Source organism: Nanorana parkeri, unplaced genomic scaffold (assembly GCF_000935625.1).
Source record: "Nanorana parkeri isolate BGI_ZX_2015 unplaced genomic scaffold, ASM93562v1 scaffold44, whole genome shotgun sequence".
Taxonomy (NCBI): domain Eukaryota; kingdom Metazoa; phylum Chordata; class Amphibia; order Anura; family Dicroglossidae; genus Nanorana; species Nanorana parkeri.
In genome coordinates this window covers 2974565-2995781 of record NW_017306312.1, presented here as the reverse complement: position 1 = coordinate 2995781, position 21217 = coordinate 2974565, and the positions used below count along the sequence as shown (strand labels likewise).

Here is a 21217-nt window from a genome sequence, read left to right as displayed (position 1 = left end):
CCATTTCCTTTAAACAAGACACACACCGTAATATTTCACCTCTTGGCCAGTCTTATTATCTGACATTTGTGTTTATATTAAAGTTCTACACAACAGCTAAAAAAAGCATTGACTGGAGTACGACTTTATTCTACTTTAATCTGTGCTCATATGAGGGATGACTAGCAGTACTTAGGTGACCTCTTGGAAAAGACCACTCAGGGGTTTTGTTTCAATAGGGGTAGTGTTCCCTGGCAGGCCTTAAGCTGGCCATACACTGGTAGATTTATCATATGAATGTTCGTACCAAAAATCTCATCACAACATTCAATAATACCATTAGAGACTAAACAAATGTCTTCCTACATTTCATTTCATGTTAACATTTCGATTTCGGAAGGAATGGAGTTTCCTAAATAAAAACTACATTCATTGTTAGAATTTCCTTCATTTGAAAAAACATTTCCATCCTTCAGTTGTTTCCTCACTGCGGTATAAATCGATTGTTGATTTGACCGCATTCATTATTAGAATATCAAACGAACATTTCAAAAATTATTTTTTACTAATGAAATTCTAACCGTGAATACCCAGCTTAAGAGAAGCCAGAGGATTAAAGTGCCTGCAGGCTTAACCACCCCTTGCTGAGAAATATTAGTTTTCTCTAATGGCTGCTGGTGGAAAATGCAAAAACAAAAATAATCTAACACAATGGATATAAGATACATTTTAAAGAATTTGGAGGTGCGTTGCATTAGAATAGCATAGGTTCATGTTGCCGCTAATTTTTTCAGGGTAAAAAAAGGAGGCAAACCTTTTTCTATTTTGCTTTGAGTCGCACCAGTATTTAGTGGAGGGTCCTAAAATGTTAAAGTGAACAAAGTAATATACAGCTTGACATTCCATGGGGAACACCCATGCAGAGCAGATTAGGCTGTTGCACCATCGTGCTAAACATAATTCAGCTTTACTAGCATTTATTGGAAAAGAGAGTAAGGTACCAAATGACCTGATGCCAGATGTCAGTAACACAAGTATAAATGGGTTTTACATCAGACAAACATAGATCTTATTATCTTACTCTTAGATCTTACTCAGTTGAGTAATAATATATACAATTTCCATGAAACAATGATTTCTGTAAAAAAAACGTAAAACATTTTTATTCACGAGGCGGCCCAACAAAGTCATCTCGTGGAATCATCTCGTGGCCCAACGAATACTGATGGGGCGGTCTTAATAATCTGGCCACTCAGTGTACATGCTTCACTCAACAGTTGAGCCCACACTGCTCTGCTTCATCAGTTAAAACTTGAAGTTCACAACTCGCAATCCCTGCTTCTTTTTCCGGCCACCCTGGCGCATTTCAATATATGCATGCTGTAACATTTGGAGCAACCTTAGCATGTCAGTAGTGGTGAGTGAACAAGAGACAAAAATTCTTACTTCCCATGTTTTATTGAAGACTTTCTCCCCTTTGCTCTTGTGCCGTTTGATGTAGGGGGGGACTGGGACACATGCAACTTCTTACTACAGGTTAATTTGCACATTGTTATATTAAAGCATAGTACAGAAGGTAAGTATTAATGGGCTTTTTATGATTTAAATATTTCCAAATTTGAAAGAATACCTGATCTATTTCAATTACACTGGAGTTTTTTTCATCATGGTCCATTGTGTTTTTCTACCTGTCCAGTACCCGGAGCTGCTAGTAGCATCCTACAACAACAACGAGGACGCCCCTCATGAGCCAGATGGTGTAGCACTTGTGTGGAACATGAAATACAAGAAGACAACCCCAGAATATGTGTTTCACTGCCAGGTAAGGCAGATACTAATCATCTGGATGCAGGCTTTGCTATTCCCCCAAATACTAGTTAGCATAATGATTTCATTGCTCCTATTTAAACCACATGCATCTTCTAGCATACGTTGATTGAGCTCTTCATCAGTTTTTTTTTTTTTTTTTAAATCTCTTTTTTTTTTTTTTATCCTCCATTGGACCTACTGACATCATTCATATAGTTTAAGAATGGCACAAAGCTGCATGCTACTTTCCCTCTGATTTTGTATTAATGCAAGTCCTCCCCATCCGAGCTGCTTTCTCATGCCAGACAACATGTTTTGGACCATTAAACGAGTAGGATGTGGCCCGGGGAGATGGAAACGGACTTGTTTAAGTGGAAACACATGCTCCAGAATGTGCTCTAAATTTTAAGCAGAGAGAAGCTTTAAATGTGTTTGCCAACAAGTGAGCAACTTCTATTTTCTACATGTCAAAATTTGCTGAGTTTATTGTGATGGATTAAATGTAGCATGTAATCCAGAGCTGTCAGATTACTGTCAGGGCACAGCCGTCATAACTGACAAATGTTAATTTTGCAGAAACCGATATGAGAAAACCCTTAAACATTTCTGCAGTAAAAACGGAGTTTGGTGAGGGTTTTAAGTGCTTTTGTTATGTCTTCATAGAAACTTTCCCCAGCTGTTCTGAAGAAACAGTTAATGCAACTGCAAGATAAAATATCTCATTAGTCAACAAAACCACTGTACAATTAAGCTTAATGAATGTTGCATATTTCTATAGGTGGATAATAGCACTGTTCAACCCAAAACAAATGCAGATTAAATTGCACGCTTGCTTCTTATATGTTTGCAGGATATGAAAATAAAACTTTGTACCAGTGTTCTCAGCTCCTCCTACATGTTGCAGTCATTCTTACTGTCGGGTTTGCCACTCATTTTGCAGCATAGAAAATAGAATAAGGGGGGTGAGGTACCATCACTTGGCTGGAAGTGTACTGTTACCAAAATGACCCCCCACTTCTTCCCCATCCAGTCCCTTTAAAAAATAATCATTATTTTAATTTTAAAACATTACTTTCAGTTTTCATGGCAGCTGGTCACATACCTAAATTTCTTGACATTAGTCCATGTCATTTTAGCATAGGGCATTCATTGTAATGTAGCGTCCATGTTTGGTCACATGACCAGATCTCATGGGAGCTTCGAACAGCCCTTTTTTTGCAGGGCAGATGAGGATTTGAGAGCTTTTTTTTCCCTAACCTTTTATTATTACAATGAGGAAAGACTATTTGTTCAAAGATTGGCCTCCCCTATTTTCTTATTAAAGCTCACTCCAGTAGATCTGTGAACGCCTTTTGGGCTACCACCTGGTCTTCCGTTCTTACTTTCTACCAGGTGGACGTTTTTACCTCCTCTGACATAAGGTCCTTCAGATGGCTCTTAGAGCTTCATGCAGTCTCCAGTTCCCTGGTGTTAAATTGGGCCTGTTAGTGTTTGCTGTGTTGCCCACCCCTCAATTAGCTTTCGGATGTCCCAATGGTCAAGAAGGAAAATAGTTTTTTTTATACTCGCTGTAAAATCCTTTTCTTGGAATCCATTGAGGGACACAGATCCCTCCCTTCTGTGTTTGTGATTATTATCTCAGTACTGCTTTGCTAGAAAACTAATAGTAGGAGGAGTTATACCCAGAACCGGTCTTTAGTTTGCCAATATCCACTCCTCCTGTAGACGGCAGTATAATCTAAACTTCCTGGGTCCCTCAATGGACTCCAAAAAAAGGATTTGACGGTGAGTATAAAAATCCCATTATTACAATGAAGATCAGACAGAGTTATTGTTTGTATGTAAGTGCCTGCTGACTGGTCTTTGTTCGCAGTGATAACGTTCTGCTGTTGGCTTAAATTAATTGCATCCTAGGGTGCTTTATGCCAAGTAGGGGTAGGTGGAAAGAAGGAGTTCTGATGGGCCATTGGCCCATGTGAGAGGGGTGGAAAGCCACGAGAGGAGAGGGGTTTATAGAAGAAAAAGGGGGTGGGAGGATGGAAAGGTAGAAGGGGGAGAAGCAATGAGCGAGCTAAGAGGAAAAAGAGAGAAAAAATGTAATTGGGGAAGAGGGAGGGAGTTGTTTGTGTTTGGGGGGGTGGTTGAGGTTAGGGAGAAAGAATAGAAGTGGGGACAGGGACAGAGGGCACAGGTGGATGCCTGGGATGAACAGTTAAGAAGGTAGGTCTCTCCTCTGTGTGGAAGAAGTCCAGCGAGTAAAACCATATTTAGTGAAAGCTTTCCTCTCTACCTTTTTGAAGGTGCTTGTAAGGTCTTCCCTCTTTCCGATGTTATTCATTTTCTTAAGCCAATGTTCTGTCTTAGGAGATGTTGCTTGCCTCCATAATATAGGAATTTACACTATGGCCAAATTAATAATTAGATACTTTTTATGACTCACTTGGGATTGTGTTATGGGTAAGGGTGTGTACATGTCTTGATTTGATGTTACAGTCTACTTTTCTATGTTTTAGTCTGCTGTAATGTCGGCAGCTTTTGCAAAGTTTCACCCCAACCTGGTAGTTGGTGGGACGTATTCCGGCCAGATTGTGTTATGGGACAACAGAAGTAACAAGAGGACGCCAGTCCAGAGGACTCCACTTTCAGCCGCTGCTCACACTGTACGTTTTTGATTATCGCCAGTGCCGTGTGTCACTGTTTCCAGCCCTGCAATGTGTAGGGATGAGACTTTGTCATCTAAGCAAAAGTCACGCCTACTCAAATTTAATCTAGATAATTTGTACGGTATATCAGCTAGCAACTGGAATGATGAACTTTAGAAATCGCACATCTGGAGCTAACATTTAAGCTGATCACACAAATTAAAATCTGACCAGCCAGTAATTTTGTGGTACGAGGGCCTGCCTGATTGCATAAACTTTAAATAGATTGTTTAGGTAGGCTCTCGCATTCCACAGTTTTGGTATATCTAAAGAACAGATAATGTACATGGCCACTCTATTATGACAAAAGTATGAAGGTTGACATTGCTGGGCCTTTTAAAAAAAATATTTTATGCTAGTTGCCTGGCTGTTCCTGGGTTCAATACTCATAAGTCACTGACCCTTGAACAAGCATGCTACCAATGAGTCTCTTATCTCTATATTTGCTCCAGGACAGACAGTATTGAAGCCGATGCATCAGTATAACAGCCAGAGTTAACGTTCTCAAAGAAGAGGTCAGCAATGGTAGCCCCCATACCTTTCTCAGAACAGAGTCACTTTAAGGAAAACCTGTCTCAGATCTGGGCAGTAACTGAACATATGTTAAAAAATGCATGAGCGAAGGTTAAGTTCAGTGATTACCACATCAGCAGATCCACATATTCCGGCAGCTGAGTTATATGCAAATCTTGACCTTTTTTCTGGAGAAATTGAGCTCAGGCCTGTCTGACATATGCAGCATTAACGATTCTGGAATAGGCTATGGCAGTGGCTGAACTATCTGAGAATGAAAAGAAGCAGCCTGTCATTGTCCCGAACAATGTCCTGTGTCTGCCAAAAAATAATGTAGTGCAAGGACCTGCCTGATCGGATACATATTGATTGAATAGGTTAGTTAGGTCCTCATATTCCATCGTTTTGGTAAATCTAAAGCTGATGATACAATGATTGTATGGTCAGATTCTAATGTGTATGTTGACCTGTACCCTGACTGTAGACAGAACAGTCTGGGTAATTCAGATATTTCAGGTCATTTATAGGCTATCATGGCCACAAACAGGGCCACACTTAGAGTATATTTATGAAGCAGTGAATGTGGGTTTCACCAAACTAAGGATGCACCAATACTGGTATCGGTGCTGATGCCAAGTATTTGCGTGAGTACTCGTACTCGCCCAAATGCTCCGATGCCTAGGCCGATATTTCCTGTATCAGGAAGCCGGGCAGCGAGTTATGACACGCTGCCCGGTTTCCTGATTGGCCGGGAAGCCGGCTCCATGCTCCCTCGTCACTTGTAATGACTCGCTGCCCGGCTTCCTGATTGGTCGGGAAGCTGGCCAATCAGGAAGCCGGGCGCCGTGTAATGACACGGTGCCTGGCTTTCTGATTGGCCGGAAAGCCGGCTTCATGCTCTCGCATCACCTCGAGGGAGCATAGAGCAGGCTTCCCGGCCAATCAGGAAGCCGGGCGCGGCATCATTACGCGGCGCCGGCTTCCTGATTCCTGATAAAAATCCGGCTCCATTGGCTAGAAAGCCGGCTCTATGCTTTCTCATCACCTAGTGACGAGAAGCATTGAGGCGGCTTCCCTACTAACCGGGATGCCGTGTGGCGAGTCATTACATGCCGCCCGGCTTATCAGGAAGCCAGATGAAGAGTCATTACATGCCGTCTGACTTCCTTAATGGGACTTCCGGGTATCGGTATTCGGTATCGGTGAGTAACGAAAATCACGTTCACTCCACATGAATCTTCCTGGTGCATGTGTTTTAAAAAAACTATATGATTCATCTGCAGTGAATGATTGGTGAGTTTCAGATTTACTGCTTTATAAATATGCTCCTGAGCTGGTTTGTTGAATTATATTATAAGTTTGGTCATGCTGCATTTGCACATCCTATCATTTCAATTTAAAGAGGAGCTCCAGGAATGGCAAACGTTAATCCTTACAGTGGGGGTACCCACACACTGCAAGGGGTAACTGCTCATTTTTCTCTAGAGGCCAGAATACAGAGGATACACTTGCCTGATCCTCGGTCCTGTGGGGGAGTGCTCACCTCTCCCTCCCCTCCAGCTGTGGTATGTTCCTCTGCGTCCTCATGTCTAACTCAGGTAAATGGGCTGCATATTATGTGATGACATCGGCGGGGCTTAGACTGCAGCCTGGGGAAGAAGAGGCTGCGGGGATCGATCTTGCAGCCAGGCAGAATTAAGGATTAGGTGAGGTTTTTTATGTTTGTTTTTTTGAGCCCCCCAGGCCAAAATGAGCAGTTAACCCTTGCAGTGCAGGGTAGCCCCACCAAGGGCTGAACTTTTTACATTCCTGGAGTTCCTCTTTATGGACAGTTTGACCCCAAAAGTACTTTAGCAAGATTGCATTGCCATTGAAGAGATCCCATGTGCTGTGTTCACATCTATTATTGTGCCAATACGATGAAAACATAAAGCATTTAAATGTGTTGTTTATTCCAGCACCCAGTCTACTGTGTGAATGTGGTTGGCACACAGAACGCCCACAATCTGATCAGTATATCTACTGACGGGAAGATCTGTTCCTGGAGTTTGGATATGTTGTCTCAGCCACAGGTAACTGGACCATGTTAATGTTGAGCAGTTTGTTTTTCTGGAAAAAGAAACAAAAACGTTTCTTTTCTTTGAGTTTTTTTGAATCAAGCTATAAACTGCTTAATATAAGATGATGATAATACATCTCCTCTAAATGTATGAGTGGTCCCTCCTTTCCAGGACAGCATGGAGTTAGTTCACAAGCAATCTAAGGCAGTCGCTGTCACCTGTATGTCCTTCCCAGTGGGAGATGTCAACAACTTTGTAGTGGGAAGTGAAGAAGGCTCAGTGTACACAGCATGTCGCCATGGAAGGTAAGATAAAATCTTCAATGCATCTCAACACAGCAGACGTGAAAGATGTCTCTCTAATGGCACTTCGATACATTAGAATGAACTCCAGGGATTAATGTCTAAGGAAATTGCCCCATTAAGGATGGACAAAAAGCCACCTAATGCCCTGTTCTCCACACTATCTTTTCTTTTGTTCTCTGGTTCCTTCTCTTTTCACCTGTTTTTATCGCCTCGGCTGTTTAAAAATGTAAAGGGAGACTCCAGGCTGCAGTACTAAGTAACCCTCATTAACAGCAACCCTGTACCAGTAGGCTAATATGCGCTAACTCCCTGTACACTTTTTCTTGTGATCCTAAATATGCAAGTAAGGAGGTGCAAGTCTTTTGCCGCATGTTCTCATCAGAAATTAAAGTCAGATATGTCCCCCTGCATTCCTCACAGCGTCTCCGGCCCAAATCACAATAATGGTGCTTGCAGTGATACTCACGGATGGCGCGTGGACATCACGACACATCATGAGGTTGTGCATCACGACCTCATGTGTTTAATGTAATTTCTGATAAGAGGAAATGAACAGGAATCACCAGCACTCAGTGGAAAATATTCAAACGATAAAGTCCATTTAATCGGATAAATCATCATACATGTTGCAATAATTATAACCGACGTTTCGGGGCCACACAGGGACCCTTCATCAGGGCAACAATGTTACACGTCGGTTATAATTATTGCAACATGTATTATGATTTGTCCGATTAAATGGACTTTATCGTTTGAATATTTTCCACTGAGTGCTGGTGATTCCTGTTAATTTCCTCTTATCAGAAATGACATTAAACACATGAGGTCGTGATGCACAATTCACTATGATTTTAGTTGTAAATAAAAATTCAGGCACATAGATGTCTGTGTCAGCTGACAAACCTGTAGTACCTTGATGGCCAGTCATCTACAACTCCGCCTTTGTTTAGGAAAAACAATGCCCTCTGGGTGACCTATGTACAGTATATTGCAAGCGTTTCAGCAACGTTTGTTGCAAATTTTTACCTTTTTCGGTTTTTAAAATATGGCTGTTTCAACATGTCTGTTCCCTACTGATTGATGAATGTGAAGCTCTGCACTCATTAGGACTACCTGTGCAACTATCAGTGTACTTATAGTGAAAGTTGCAGTGTTGGCATCCCTTAAGGGTGCCAACATTGAAATTCCTATTGCAGGGGATGCCTAAAATGTTACTTGTATCTTAGTGCAGATGTCTGAGAAAATCAGAGAGCCAATCGCAGAAACAGAAAATGACATTTGTGTAGGAATGTTGTACAGAACGCCTCCAGGTAGCCATATTGCATTTCATCTTTTGACAGTTTTTGAATATTGCAGCTGCTTCAGATTGAAATGCAAAGGTAATTTTCAATAACATTAAATTACAAAATTGTGTGTCTATACATTATTATACAGGATTTATATAGCGCCAACAGTTTGCGCAGCGCTTTACAATATAAGAAAGACATTGCAATTACAATACAATTCAAGACAAGCTCGTAAGGAGGGCCCTGCCCCTGAGGGCTTACAGTCTAAAAATATATATATTTACAAAATGAGAAAATGTTTCAGGTTTCAGAAATGATCTTTATATAGGGAAGACAAGAGCCTTGTGGAGGTTATGAAAAAAAATGGTATATTGTATGCAAATTTTTAATTAAATAAATATTTTGTTTTTTTATTGTTTTATAGTAAAGCCGGAATAAGTGAAATGTTTGAAGGCCACCAAGGACCAATTACAGGCATCCACTGCCACTCCGCTGTGGGGGCCGTGGACTTTTCCCACTTGTTTATCACCTCTTCATTTGATTGGACGGTGAAGCTCTGGACAACAAAGGTAAATAAGGACAAAGTATACTTGCTGCAAGAATGGTAAACTCTCAGGAGTACCTGTAGGCATTAAATGATCATTGCCCTGCCCTGCTGAGTTTGGCACAATCTGATGATTGCTTGATCCATGGGCAACTTTAGACCTCTGCAGACCAACTTAACCCTTTCGCTGCCAAGCCCTCCGGAACATTTTTCAAATCAGTTGGCCAAGCCATTTTTGAATTTTCTGCAATTTTTTCCTATTGATTTGATTTTCAACTGCTGCGTTGCTAGCGTTTGTAAAAGACCCCCCAAACCATATATTTTCTGAAAGCGCAGGCCCGGTAGAATAAAAAGATGGTGTGAGCCGCTGATGACAGCTATTAATTTAAAGGGGACAGTCTGCTGAACAGTTCTACTATAAGCTGATGGTCGCTAAAGCGACCATCAGCTTATAGTAGAACTGTAAATGCCAGGTCCGTATGGCATACTGACCTGGCCAGCTGGAAGCACTTTTGTAGGTCCGTATGCCATACGTCCTTGGCAGCGAAAGGGTTAATAGTCTTTGGGAGAAGGAGCCTAACCAAAGTGCTTTGTCCTGGCATTGCCCACGTTTTCAAATATTAGTGCTTGCAGGGGGTGATCCCTGCGCTGATGAACCTCAGGGTATAAATGGCCAGTGGAAATGCACTGTAATAACCTGACTGTAACTGCTAATAACTTCCATTGGTACACAGCGCAGGTCACCTCTTTAGAAAAGAACTGGTGTATACAGGAATGAAGATTATCCCCGTCTATATAACACCAGAACAGAAAAAGCTGTAGATACAAAATCATGAAAGAAATAAGAATGGTGCAGATCTTCTGATGTCATAGTGAAGTAAGGCCTGTATGAACACATGGGGAGTAAAGGTGGTGTTTAATGGACCGTATGAGCTCTGTGTTTCTGATATATATTTGTGCTCATGCTTTTCTATAGATGATATTTGTCTATAAGACATAGCCATCAACACATCTTGCTTCTCATTTCTGTCAGGGGCTTGTTTTACTTGCTTGCTCTATCACGATCTCTGGCTTCCCACCTCTCATCATACACTCGAAATACCAACTGTCACACTTTCCTCATTGGCTTGTGGGCTCAATAAATACTTCTGAATATCCATTACTACACGTTTTCCTTTTACAGTTTACTTTTTTCTGTTGCTAATTGCAAAATGGGAAGATATTATATTTGTAGTTATTCAGTTAGGCCTTTCCTGTTCTCTGTTCAGACTGTGGTGGTGTGTAGTGACTTGATCAATGTTGATCAGATAGAAAACAACTGTTCACACTGCGACACTGTCCCCCACTGCCACACAACAGATGCTAACCTGCACGTTCTAGCTGATCATTCGTGTGAATGGGGCCTTAGTTTGCTGATCTCTGCTCTAAAACCCAAAACAGGAGCAATGGAAAGTGGAATTGTGACTCGGAGCAAACAATGAGATTACAGATGTTATTTCTCTTGTTCTGAAGTGGAAGCTCAAACTTGATTGGCTGCTGGGATTGACATCTTTGATTTTCCTTTCCTCCGAGTGAAGGGGGACCGGAAACTCGAGGAAAGGCAAATGGAAGATGTTAATCCCAGCAGCCAATCAGGTCTTAGCTTCCACTTTTATTCTACTTACTAAGGCTGTTTTCCAGCACATACAAATGGCCTTTGCGGAGTCTGTGGTAACACTAGGGGCTGCTTTTCACACTTCTGTAGAACATACGCATAACGTTGGCGGCTTTACGGAATAATTCCATTTACAGAAATAAAACAATCTTTCCTCCCCAGACACAGTACCAGTAGTACGTGTGTGTTTCTGAAGTGTTGTTAGATTGAAATGATTATTAAAGGTAACTGAGTAGAGTTTCATTTGATGTGTTTTTATTTCCTGTGACGCGGGGTCACGGCTGAAAATCCAGCAATATTTTACTTTTCTGTTTTCTGTCAGATGCCAGTGAAAACGTTTTTTTTACTAAGAGATGACATTCAAAAATGTTTAGTGTGTGCATAAAAGATATTTATCCGGCGTCATAATGACAACAAAAAAAGAATCATTTTAGACAAAATAATACTTCAGACATCCTCCATGATGTTCAGCTGTCAGTCAGAGCTGCGATTCTTTGAATAAATTGTATGTAAGTGTAGCACTATCGCTACTTTGTGAGGGAGGTAATTAGGCAGAAACACGGGAAGGTAGCAATCTTCAAATGTAAGTATTAGTGCTGTTTTAGATAGTAAAATAAACCCACATACTATATACACATCGCTCACTTACCTCTATTTCTATACTTGACTCCTGACAAACCTGTAATCATCCCTCTGCAAAATATTCCTCAGATTTACTATAAATCAAACCAAACAGCTTTTTTTGGTGTTAGTGTTTTTTAAAGGCACTTCCTTAAGAGGGTTTTAAAGCGAATCGTTCATCATGTCTCAAAGTATAACTAATGAAAGATACAATACGGGGTAATTCCTGGAAGTAAAATCTGGAGTCCAGCTCTAGCGGATTAAAGGTCCATCAGTAACCTGTTCATGTAAAGCTTTGCCTTAGTCTGAGTATTATAAAGTCCATTGTCTCCAGATTTAGGGCCTGTGTCGATGGGCAATTGCATTTCACTTGAGATGTTTCTGAGATCCTTCACAGTTCATTGGCAGATGCATCAGACTTGCAGTTGATCTTCTTCAGACATGCGTTTTGACCACCTCCTAAGCTTTCTCAATCTATTTCCAGCTACTTTTCCAATCCCATATACTTTCATGCAAAAAGAAGCAGTTATGGTGCCATCAAAATCCTGCCAACATAAGATCTTAGTAAGCCTCTCACGTGGCTTTGGGTGGGCTTGGAGCCTCTTTTACTTAACTGACCAAGAAATAAAGGCTGCACAGCTTAGGGTGTTTGCAGGCAAGATTGCAGTATACTCTAAAGAGGGCAATGCTTGAATCTGAAAGCACATGGAACTGCATTTTCCCAGGATGCAAATTAGAACCAGTATCAGCAGGCTATGGTTTAGTGTCATTGGACCAACGCAGCTTGCTTAAAGGAGAACTATGGGGTCAGGGCTTTTCCCCATAGTTCTCCTTAGGGTAACGGGAGGACACAAACTAGCGTCCTCCCGTCACCCTAAGCTATACTGAGACGCCGGAGCGTATCCCGACAACGATGTCGAGATCCGCCCAGCTGCGTGAGTGACAGCTGGCTCTGCCTATCTAGATGCAGAGCCAGCTGTACCCGCCCCGTCCGTTCCCCCAGTCAGCGCTGGCAGATCGGAGCGGGGAGAGGGGAATCCAGCCCCTCCCCCTGTCACGGCAGAGAGCCGTGACAGGATCGAGAAGTAAGCGAACACCGGTATGTATTCGCTCACTTCCCGATCTACTAAGCTGACCTGTGACAGTCTCATTGTCACAGGTCGGTTAGAAATATGAGGTGAGTGAAAAGCGCTCACCTCATAGTTCTCCTTTTAAGGGTGAGTCCTGCTTGTATTTGGCATAGCTTGAGATGCTTCATTGTATGGAGAGAGAAGCAGTTCTTATGCGGGCTAAAGCTTGCAGGCACTCTGGCTGCCTTGCCTGAAGGCCTGAGTTGACGGACTTTTATTCCCCATGCATAGCGCTGAAAACTTTCCTTAGGCAAAGATGACATGATATAGAGCAACTGTGATTTGTTTTTGTTTTTTTTATACATCTCCAACAGTAGTAGTGATTTGCTGCCCTTGGCAGTATGTGTAATGTAAGCTATGTTTGCTGACAATACTCAGTGATAGGAGACAGTACACAGTGCTGATTATCAGGCTCTCATCTATGCTCTTCACTGCTCTGCTCATGCCAATAACTCTGTACTAGTGATCAATGGAAAATCAAGCCATTCATAACCCCAGACAATTGCGATACATGAATTGTACGATTCTCCGCAGATTGGACAACGCTGCATCACAGTCCAGCGAATGAGAGAAACAAAATAAGAGGCAAAATGACATTATAGCTGCTTTTAAGAATCATTTTCTGATCAGTAATGTTTGCTGAGTTCTCACAACAGTGGTAGTTCTACATGTAAGGACTCGTTCACATTATGTCTGGAGACCTGTGTTTTTTAGCACCTGAACAGTGCATATCTCTACAAGGGCAAATAGCAAACTATTGTACCCCTTTCACAGCACAACGAAGTGGTAGGGTGCGGAAAAATGCTGAAGGTTTGCTTGTCAATCCCACAAGTCAGATACTGTAGCTGATGGGACTCTTCTACTTTTATTGGTTGTATTCTAATGCAGGCTCTAGGATTGGACTGACATACGCTCGAATCCTCCATTCCTTTGTCCTCCTCGTGCTTTATTGTTGTTTGATTTTGTCCTGCACATTGAGTATCTGTGTCTTTCTTTTCTAGAATAATAAACCTTTGTATTCGTTTGAAGACAATGCGGACTATGTCTATGACGTCATGTGGTCTCCTACTCATCCAGCTCTGTTTGCTTGTGTGGACGGTGTAGGAAGACTGGATTTATGGAACCTCAACAATGATACAGAGGTGAGCCATAGACTTACAGGGGCTCATTCAGCATCCTATGGGTCTGTCTTTTTTTACTTACATAATGTGATAACAGCTCATCCATTTCTCTTGTCGGGGCATTTATATCATTCAGGTAAATAGTCACAAACCTGTGAAGATTATTTGCTGAATTCCTCCTACTGGCTGAGCATATAGACACAATTTTTCAGGTGTAATTACTTTTCTTTACTTGTATCTGTAGTAAGATTAGATCCACTCCTCCACCTCTTTTAGACTGAAATCTCCATATCCCTCTTTCCTGATCAGTCATAAAGTGGATGTACTTACATAAGTTTGCCCCCCAGTTTCTGCTCTAGGGAAACCAGTAAACTATGAATACAGTGTGGTTATATTACACTGCACAAGGATTCCCCCTCACTGCTATTAAAGAGGACCTGTGCTGTGTAAGCAGTGTCCAGAAGAGACAAGCATGGGACAAACCGCTTCGTTACCAGTATAGTCTGTGATCACTGCAGCTGATCTTTTCCCCATTACTGACTCTCCATGTCTTGTTCTGCACTATGTGTCTGCGTGTCTTGGCAGCCATATTGGTAAATGAGCAGAGCGCTGCTTCCCCATACGTCAGTACTACCCTGCTGATTGGTGATCTGAAAACTGATGGGGAAATCTTCAGGAAGCGGTAAGAGAGGTGAAGGAAGCACAGATCTGTAGAATAAATGAAGCAGAGCGGTCCTCAGGTTCAGCTTCCGCTCCTTCAAGGTGAACAATGAGTCACATAGTAGTGACATCACGAAATCTCGTTAGAGGCTTTAGATGATCTCACACTGAAGATATACAGCTATGAGGCTCAGGCACAGGACATGCAATGCTAAATTTCAGGAGGAATTTCAGGAGGGAAGGCAAAAGGTAAATCTTTCCTACTGCTTAGGCACAATTAACATTTCTAGATGTTCATGTCCTCATTATATGGATGCGTATCCAAAGGATAGCATTTAGTCATGTTTTTAAAAGTTGACTGTAACTTGTCTTTTGAACAGGTACCGACGGCCAGCATCAGTGTGGAAGGAAACCCGGCCCTTAATCGTGTCAGATGGACTCACTCCGGGAGGGAGATCGCTGTAGGAGACTCCGAGGGGCAAATCTTTATATATGATGTTGGAGAGGTGCGTCAATCACTTTTGTTTTTTAGTTGGACATTGTTGTTCCCAGCGTCATATTACAAATAATCATCAGTGCCAGAAAATGCACAACCGCAGTTCTGACTTTTATTATGGTCGGTTTGAAGCCTGACATGAAGGCTTGAATTGTTTCAAGTATAAAAGCGTTGCTACACTTTTGCTGTGGAAAGCAGCCTGGTTCCAGCTGTCATGTTCTTGGTGCAGGAATTAGAAGGGCAGTTTTGGCACCTGCACTGAACAAGTAAGAGGGGTATAATTTACTAATCAAGAAGTGATGTGAGTGAACGTTAGTGTGTTTGTTGCTTGTAAAGTGTGTTGGCGTTGCATGCTTTTAAAATGTTTAATAAAATAGACAATTCTGTGTGCTATTCCTAACCAGCCAGTAGTATGCCATCACATTAATGCTTATTGTGAGCTTAAAGTGAACCTATCCTGACTGCCAAATGAATTAGTCCTTGGTGGCCAACAAGCGGGCCACAGGCTGTATGCAGCCCACTAGTATACAGTCCACTGTATCAAGTCTAATCTCCCATCAGGTCTGTAGCAAAGTAACAGATGGGCTTTAATGATGGAACCACCGGCTGTCACTGATGGCCATGGCCTAGCACTGAGCCAGAATCTGAAACTCAGTTCCTGGGCATCTGCTCCTGCTACCATGCTCTCCGTAGGAGCGCCGGTAGCAGGCAATGTAAACACAATGCAGAACAATGCAATTAAAACGGACTCCTAGCACTTTCTAATAGAATGTAAGCTCAGACATAGCTCTGTCCAGCATCTCCCTGCAGTAGTAGATCATTGCTATAGTGATCTATTGCTGACTGATTGTAGGCAGCAATAGATTACTATTAGAAGTGATCTATTGTTGCATGGGGGCTGGATCATGTCTCCACAGAACAGATCCAGACCCTTCATGAAGGTTAAAAAAAAAAATAGGATATCCATAAATTAATATAAAAACTCTCCCTATTTCACACCAGGGTTGCACCAAATACTTTGGGAGTTGTGGGTGACATTTGTGTTTTCTGTATATGGAAGCACAATGTCATTTCGAATTTTAACTCATTTTAGTGCGCCTAACACTCCTTAACAAAATCACTTTTTTTTTTTTAATGCAGCGCCCCGCAAAACACACACCATGTGCATTGTGGTGAGCTGCAGTGCGGGTGCATTGCCCTTTACTGTAACAGCGAGTTGTGGTGTCATTCAAAACAAATGGTACCACAGTGGTGCACAGGTTCCCATGTGTTGTGGTAACTCGCAGTATGACGCGTTTCACCGCACGTTAACACAGCACAATTTTATGAAAACAAAACCTCCGGACATGTTGGGGGCACAACTGAGGCCCCCTATATACACTAAATTGACCACCACTGGTAAAGACTAACATTACTGGTCAAGTGAAGACAGCACTGTACCTGCACATCAGTTTATTATTGTCTGGGGAGGAGCCTGGATCTTAGACCCAGGTTGTATACAGGGCCTTGTCATATCTCCGGGCTGGGATTAAGTGGGATTAAGCTGTACCCCCTACCTGCACTAAGCCCCCACCACTGTCCTTTAGGTGTCAAATGCTAGATCATCAACTGGTGGTCTTGTATTTGGCGGTTTAATGGCAAAGGGCATGGAAGGAGAATCTCGGCTTGGAGAGAAGACGAGGCTCTGTATACAGACTGGTTCACCTCTGGCACATAGGAATCCATGAAGACAAGCACCTGTAACTTCTAGCAACCAATCGGATTATAATTTATTAAAATCCAAGAACACAAATTGATCATTCTGGGTTATTTCATAAATCTATCAGCACTCGGGAGCTACTAACGTTTTCTCTTTTACAGCAAATTGCCGTGCCACGGAATGACGAATGGACCCGCTTTGCCAGGACACTTGCTGAAATCAATGCCAACAGGGCCGATGCCGAGGAAGAAGCCGCCAACCGCATTCCTGGTTAAACTCCGTGCAGATTTTGATAACTGGGAGATCAACACTGACCTAACAATCCCTCCAGAGCACTAGCATGTGTCCATTGAAAAGATAATGTCAGAAGAGTTGTGTGGCTGGGATCTGTGGACTCCAATGTTTTATAAACTTCATTGCAACCCAATGCAGCGTCCCCTTTTATTTATCTGTACGTACATGCCCCCGACCTGCAGTTATAGCTAACAAAGTACAGCTTTATTTACACTATTGGACAGGCTGCTCAGGCATTTCCCACTTTTTAAAATCCAATTAACTTCCAAATATGAATCTAGAACTGGTTTCTCCTCCGCACCATTAGGGCCGTGTGTGTGTTGAAGTGATTGCTGTAGTCCCAGCACACACAATAACTGCATGCCATTGGACACTTCCTGTAGCTTTCATGTTAAAACCATTACCTAGGCTGCCATTTTATTAAAGAAAAATGTTTCTAACTTGACATTTCCAATGATTGTATTGTCCTGTGTCAATATATAGTAAAGACCGATAGCTTATTGTAATAAATGTGACTGGACGTCTCTTCTGTGTGAAAATGTCGACATGCTGGAACAAATTGATGAAAACCGAAAGAAAAGGAAATTGCTTTGCTCACCTCAATCAATTCAGCCCTTCCAATCTTTATTCCTCCGAACCTGACTCCTGTGATCAGCGAGGACACTCTCTTCTTCCCTCTGATTTGTTTCATTGTGGGGAAGTGATGTAAATTCCAGTGGTAACATATTCTTAATAAGCAGTAAGAAGGCTTTTAATTAAATCCTAATAGTCTTCTGTAGCTACAGGCACTGTGGAGAAATTCATCCTCAAAGTTCAAATCAGAAGCTGTTAAAGAAGAACTCGGGGGAAAAATATGTATTAAAGGAGAACTATGGGGTAAGTGTTTTTCCCCATAGTTCTACCAAGGGTCACGGGTGGATCTAAACTAGCGTCCTCCCGTCACCCAAAGCTCAGTATGTAGCGAGCTATAGCTCGCGGTATACGGAGACCGCCGCAGCCGGGACCGATCCCAACATTACTGTCGAGATCCACCCAGCTGCGTGAGTGACAGCTGGCTCTGCCTACCTAGAGGCAGAGCCAGCTGTACTTGCACCTTCCCCATCCATTCCTCCAGTCAGCGCTGAAGGGGGGGAATCCCTGCGGGTCGCAAGCCGCTGTCCTCGTCCCCGCCGCTCTCCCCTTGTTAAATAACATTTATCAAGGGGAGAGAACCACAGCAATTGCCGCTCTCAGGGAATCTGCCGCTCCAGGCAAACGCCTTGTTTGCCTCGCGGCAGATACGCCCCTGCCTGCGGGGGGTGATGACTGACAGTCACGGCTCTCTGCAGGGAGATGATCGACAAGTCAGCGAGCGACGGTATGTGTTCGCTCACTTCCCGATCTATAGAGCCGACGTGTGACAGTTTCATTGTCACATGTCGGCTCGAACTATGAGGAGTGATTTTTCCCTCACCTCATAGTTCTCCTTTAACCCTTGCAGTGAAGCTACCCCCGTCTCTGAAAGGGTTAAATGCTGGTTTATGTCTAGGAGCTAAAGAAAAAAAAAAGTTATACTCACCTGATCATTCGAGACGACTTGTTCATAGATCGGTCCCAAGAGCCTCTTCCTCTGCAGAATCCTTGTTTCATCACATTCTATACCAGTTTATAGACGTGGGGACGCTCAGGAACACTCCATCCCAAGGACCGGAGACAAATAGGAGCAGTTAACCCTTGCAGTGCGCGGGTAGCCCCACTGCAAGGGTTAATGAAAGTTTTCCTTGGAGTTCTTTAATAATAGTAATTAAAGTCTTTCTATCAGCTGTTCTGTTTCTCAGTTCCCAGAGCTCCTGCTCTGTGTTTACATTGGAGATTGGAAGGCGGCTGAGTCACTGTTGGGAGGGGGAGCTGAGCTGTGGGAAGAAGAACTTGAAGGATTTTTAGATCTTATGAAAATGCTAGTTGCCTGGCTGAGTGCAGAGAGTTTTGGCTTTCCTTCTCAGTGCCTATTCCAGGTCAGTGACTCAAAGTACCGGAGCTAGAAACAGCCGGGGAACTGGTATTCTCCGCAATGGCAACATGTATATTTCCCTCAGTGCAGGTTTCCGTCAATAGGTAAGTGCACTTTAGAACAAGTTTAACGGATCCGCCACTTCCTGTCCCCAGAGCTTCACCACAGAGGCCCAAAGAGACCAGCTAGCCTGACAGATGAATCAAGGTAACAACAAGAACTGGGCAGGCTGGACGTTTTATCCTGGGGCCGGAGGCTGGGCTTTTTATCCTGGGGCCGGAGGCTGGGCTTTTTATCCTGGGGCCGGAGGCTGGGCCTTTTATCCTGGGGCCGGAGGCTGGGCTTTTTATCCTGGGGCCGGAGGCTGGGCCTTTTATCCTGGGGCCGGAGGCTGGGCCTTTTATCCTGGGGCCGGAGGCTGGGCCTTTTATCCTGGGGCCGGAGGCTGGGCTTTTTATCCTGGGGCCGGAGGCTGGGCTTTTTATCCTGGGGCCGGACGTTTTATCCTGCGGCCGGAGGCCGGACTTTTTATCCGGAGCCGGACGTTTTATCCTGCGGCCGGAGGCTGGACGTTTTATCCTGCGGCCGGAGGCTGGACTTTTTATCCTGCGGCCGGACTTTTTATCCTGCGGCCAGACTCAGTCTTCAGCTTGGCTCTCATAATGGAGCAGAGGGTGATGAACACTCCACTATTTCTGGGCAGTCACAGTTTGCTTATTCTTTAAAGGAAATCTTAAGGGGCATATTTATAAAGCTGTGAATATGACATTTACCAAACATTCACAGGTGGTAAATCATTGCTTGAAATGTAAAACCCATGCTGCAGGAAGATTCACCGGCAGTGAATATTTGATGAATTTTATAAATATAACTAAATACTAAAATAAATACATTTTAATGAGACTTTTACGTTACATGTTACTGGATCGCTTTGCATTATCATGGCCATATAGTATATATGAGTTTCTACACTTGCTGGCAAACTGCATCTTTACTGAACTCCTGAGATAAAATCATTTACAGGGTAAGTCATTATGTGATTGTTTTGCATTTAGTTATTTTTACCTAACAGGGTCATTGATGCAAAGTGTGCAGTAAAGGAAAACCAAAGCTTTTAATGTCTTGTTTTTTATATGTGTATGTTTAGAGTAAGTAGATGGTGTATTGTGTTCAAATACTTGTTTCTCTGGATAATTTGTTTGTGCTGCATGTGCTGTGCAGTTGCAGAACTGACTCTGTGCATGTGCTGTGCAGTTGCAGAACTGACTCTGTGCATGTGCTGTGCAGTTGCAGGACTGACTCTGCGCATGTGCAGTTGCAGAACTGACTCTGTGCAGAACTGACTCTGCGCAGTTGCAGAGCTGACTCTGCGCATGTGCTGTTGCAGAGCTGACTCTGTGCAGTTGCAGAACTGACTCTGCGCATGTGCAGTTGCAGAACTGACTCTGTGCAGTTGCAGAGCTGACTCTGCGCATGTGCAGTTGCAGAGCTGACCCTGCGCATGTGCTGTTGCAGAGCTGACCCTGCGCATGTGCTGTTGCAGAGCTGACTCGGTGACCTTTCATTTCACATGTAGGCGAGTTGTAGGAAGTCCAGGTGGCCTATAAGCTGCACCACCGTACAGGGACATCCTTATAGCTCGAAGTTGCTGAATATTTTTTGTCTTCTCCATCTTCACTCTGGCAGAAGGAAAACAGTCTCCTGCTTTAATAAATGGTTTATGAAGAGATGAGATGGTTTTATTTCCAGCACATCCTCTCTGCGTCCATCTCTCTTCTCCTCCGGTATATTGGTGGTGATTAGTGCGAATGGTGTGAACCACCCTCGAAGATTGAATGAAGTGCATCAAGTGAAAATTGCTGGAAAAATGAGATACAAGAAATTGTTCCTACAATTTTTTCCGGAGATCCCGCCGCGAGGGAGAATGTCTGTCAGTCTCAGGCTTCCTTGAGAGGTTTAAAAACACTTCATGCAAACCTCTTCGTTGCTACAGAGATTACGGAGCAGAATCCAGTGTGCAGTGTAACGATGTAATACCCTTTCTAGCAAGGACCCATCATCTCAGGCACAGTCCTCGGTGTTCTATTGGAAGGCTTTGTGAGTGCTCAGAATTGGGAGAAATAACATCTACAACCTCGTGTAAAAGTTTCATCAAAATCTTTATTGGCAATCAGGTTGTCAGAGTGCCGTTCCCTGACCCCTGAGGAATACAAGCCCCATTGGAGATGAATTCATAAACCGTTTCCAGCTTGGCAAGCCGCACTTATTAAATGAATGCATACTGTATGGTGGTTTGTTCATATGCCACAGGGCTATTCACACAAAGTTGGAGAGTCTGAAGAAGACAGAAGGGA

General features: G+C 43.0%; 1 protein-coding gene across 7 annotated transcripts in view; it reads left to right on the top strand.

The window, feature by feature from the left end:
* DYNC1I2 (dynein cytoplasmic 1 intermediate chain 2) overlaps nucleotides 1–17316 on the top strand; it is an 80204-nt gene extending 62888 nt beyond the window's left edge. For all 7 annotated transcript variants that reach the window (XM_018572514.1, XM_018572500.1, XM_018572487.1 and 4 more), the window contains 8 exons: nucleotides 1676–1801; nucleotides 4302–4448; nucleotides 6962–7075; nucleotides 7235–7368; nucleotides 9079–9223; nucleotides 13605–13745; nucleotides 14765–14890; nucleotides 16741–17316. In XM_018572514.1, the coding sequence (XP_018428016.1) occupies nucleotides 1676–1801; nucleotides 4302–4448; nucleotides 6962–7075; nucleotides 7235–7368; nucleotides 9079–9223; nucleotides 13605–13745; nucleotides 14765–14890; nucleotides 16741–16854 (1047 nt within the window). In that variant the 3' untranslated portion in view covers nucleotides 16855–17316. The remainder of the gene's footprint in view (nucleotides 1–1675; nucleotides 1802–4301; nucleotides 4449–6961; nucleotides 7076–7234; nucleotides 7369–9078; nucleotides 9224–13604; nucleotides 13746–14764; nucleotides 14891–16740) is intronic.
* The last annotated feature ends 3901 nt before the right edge of the window (nucleotides 17317–21217 follow it).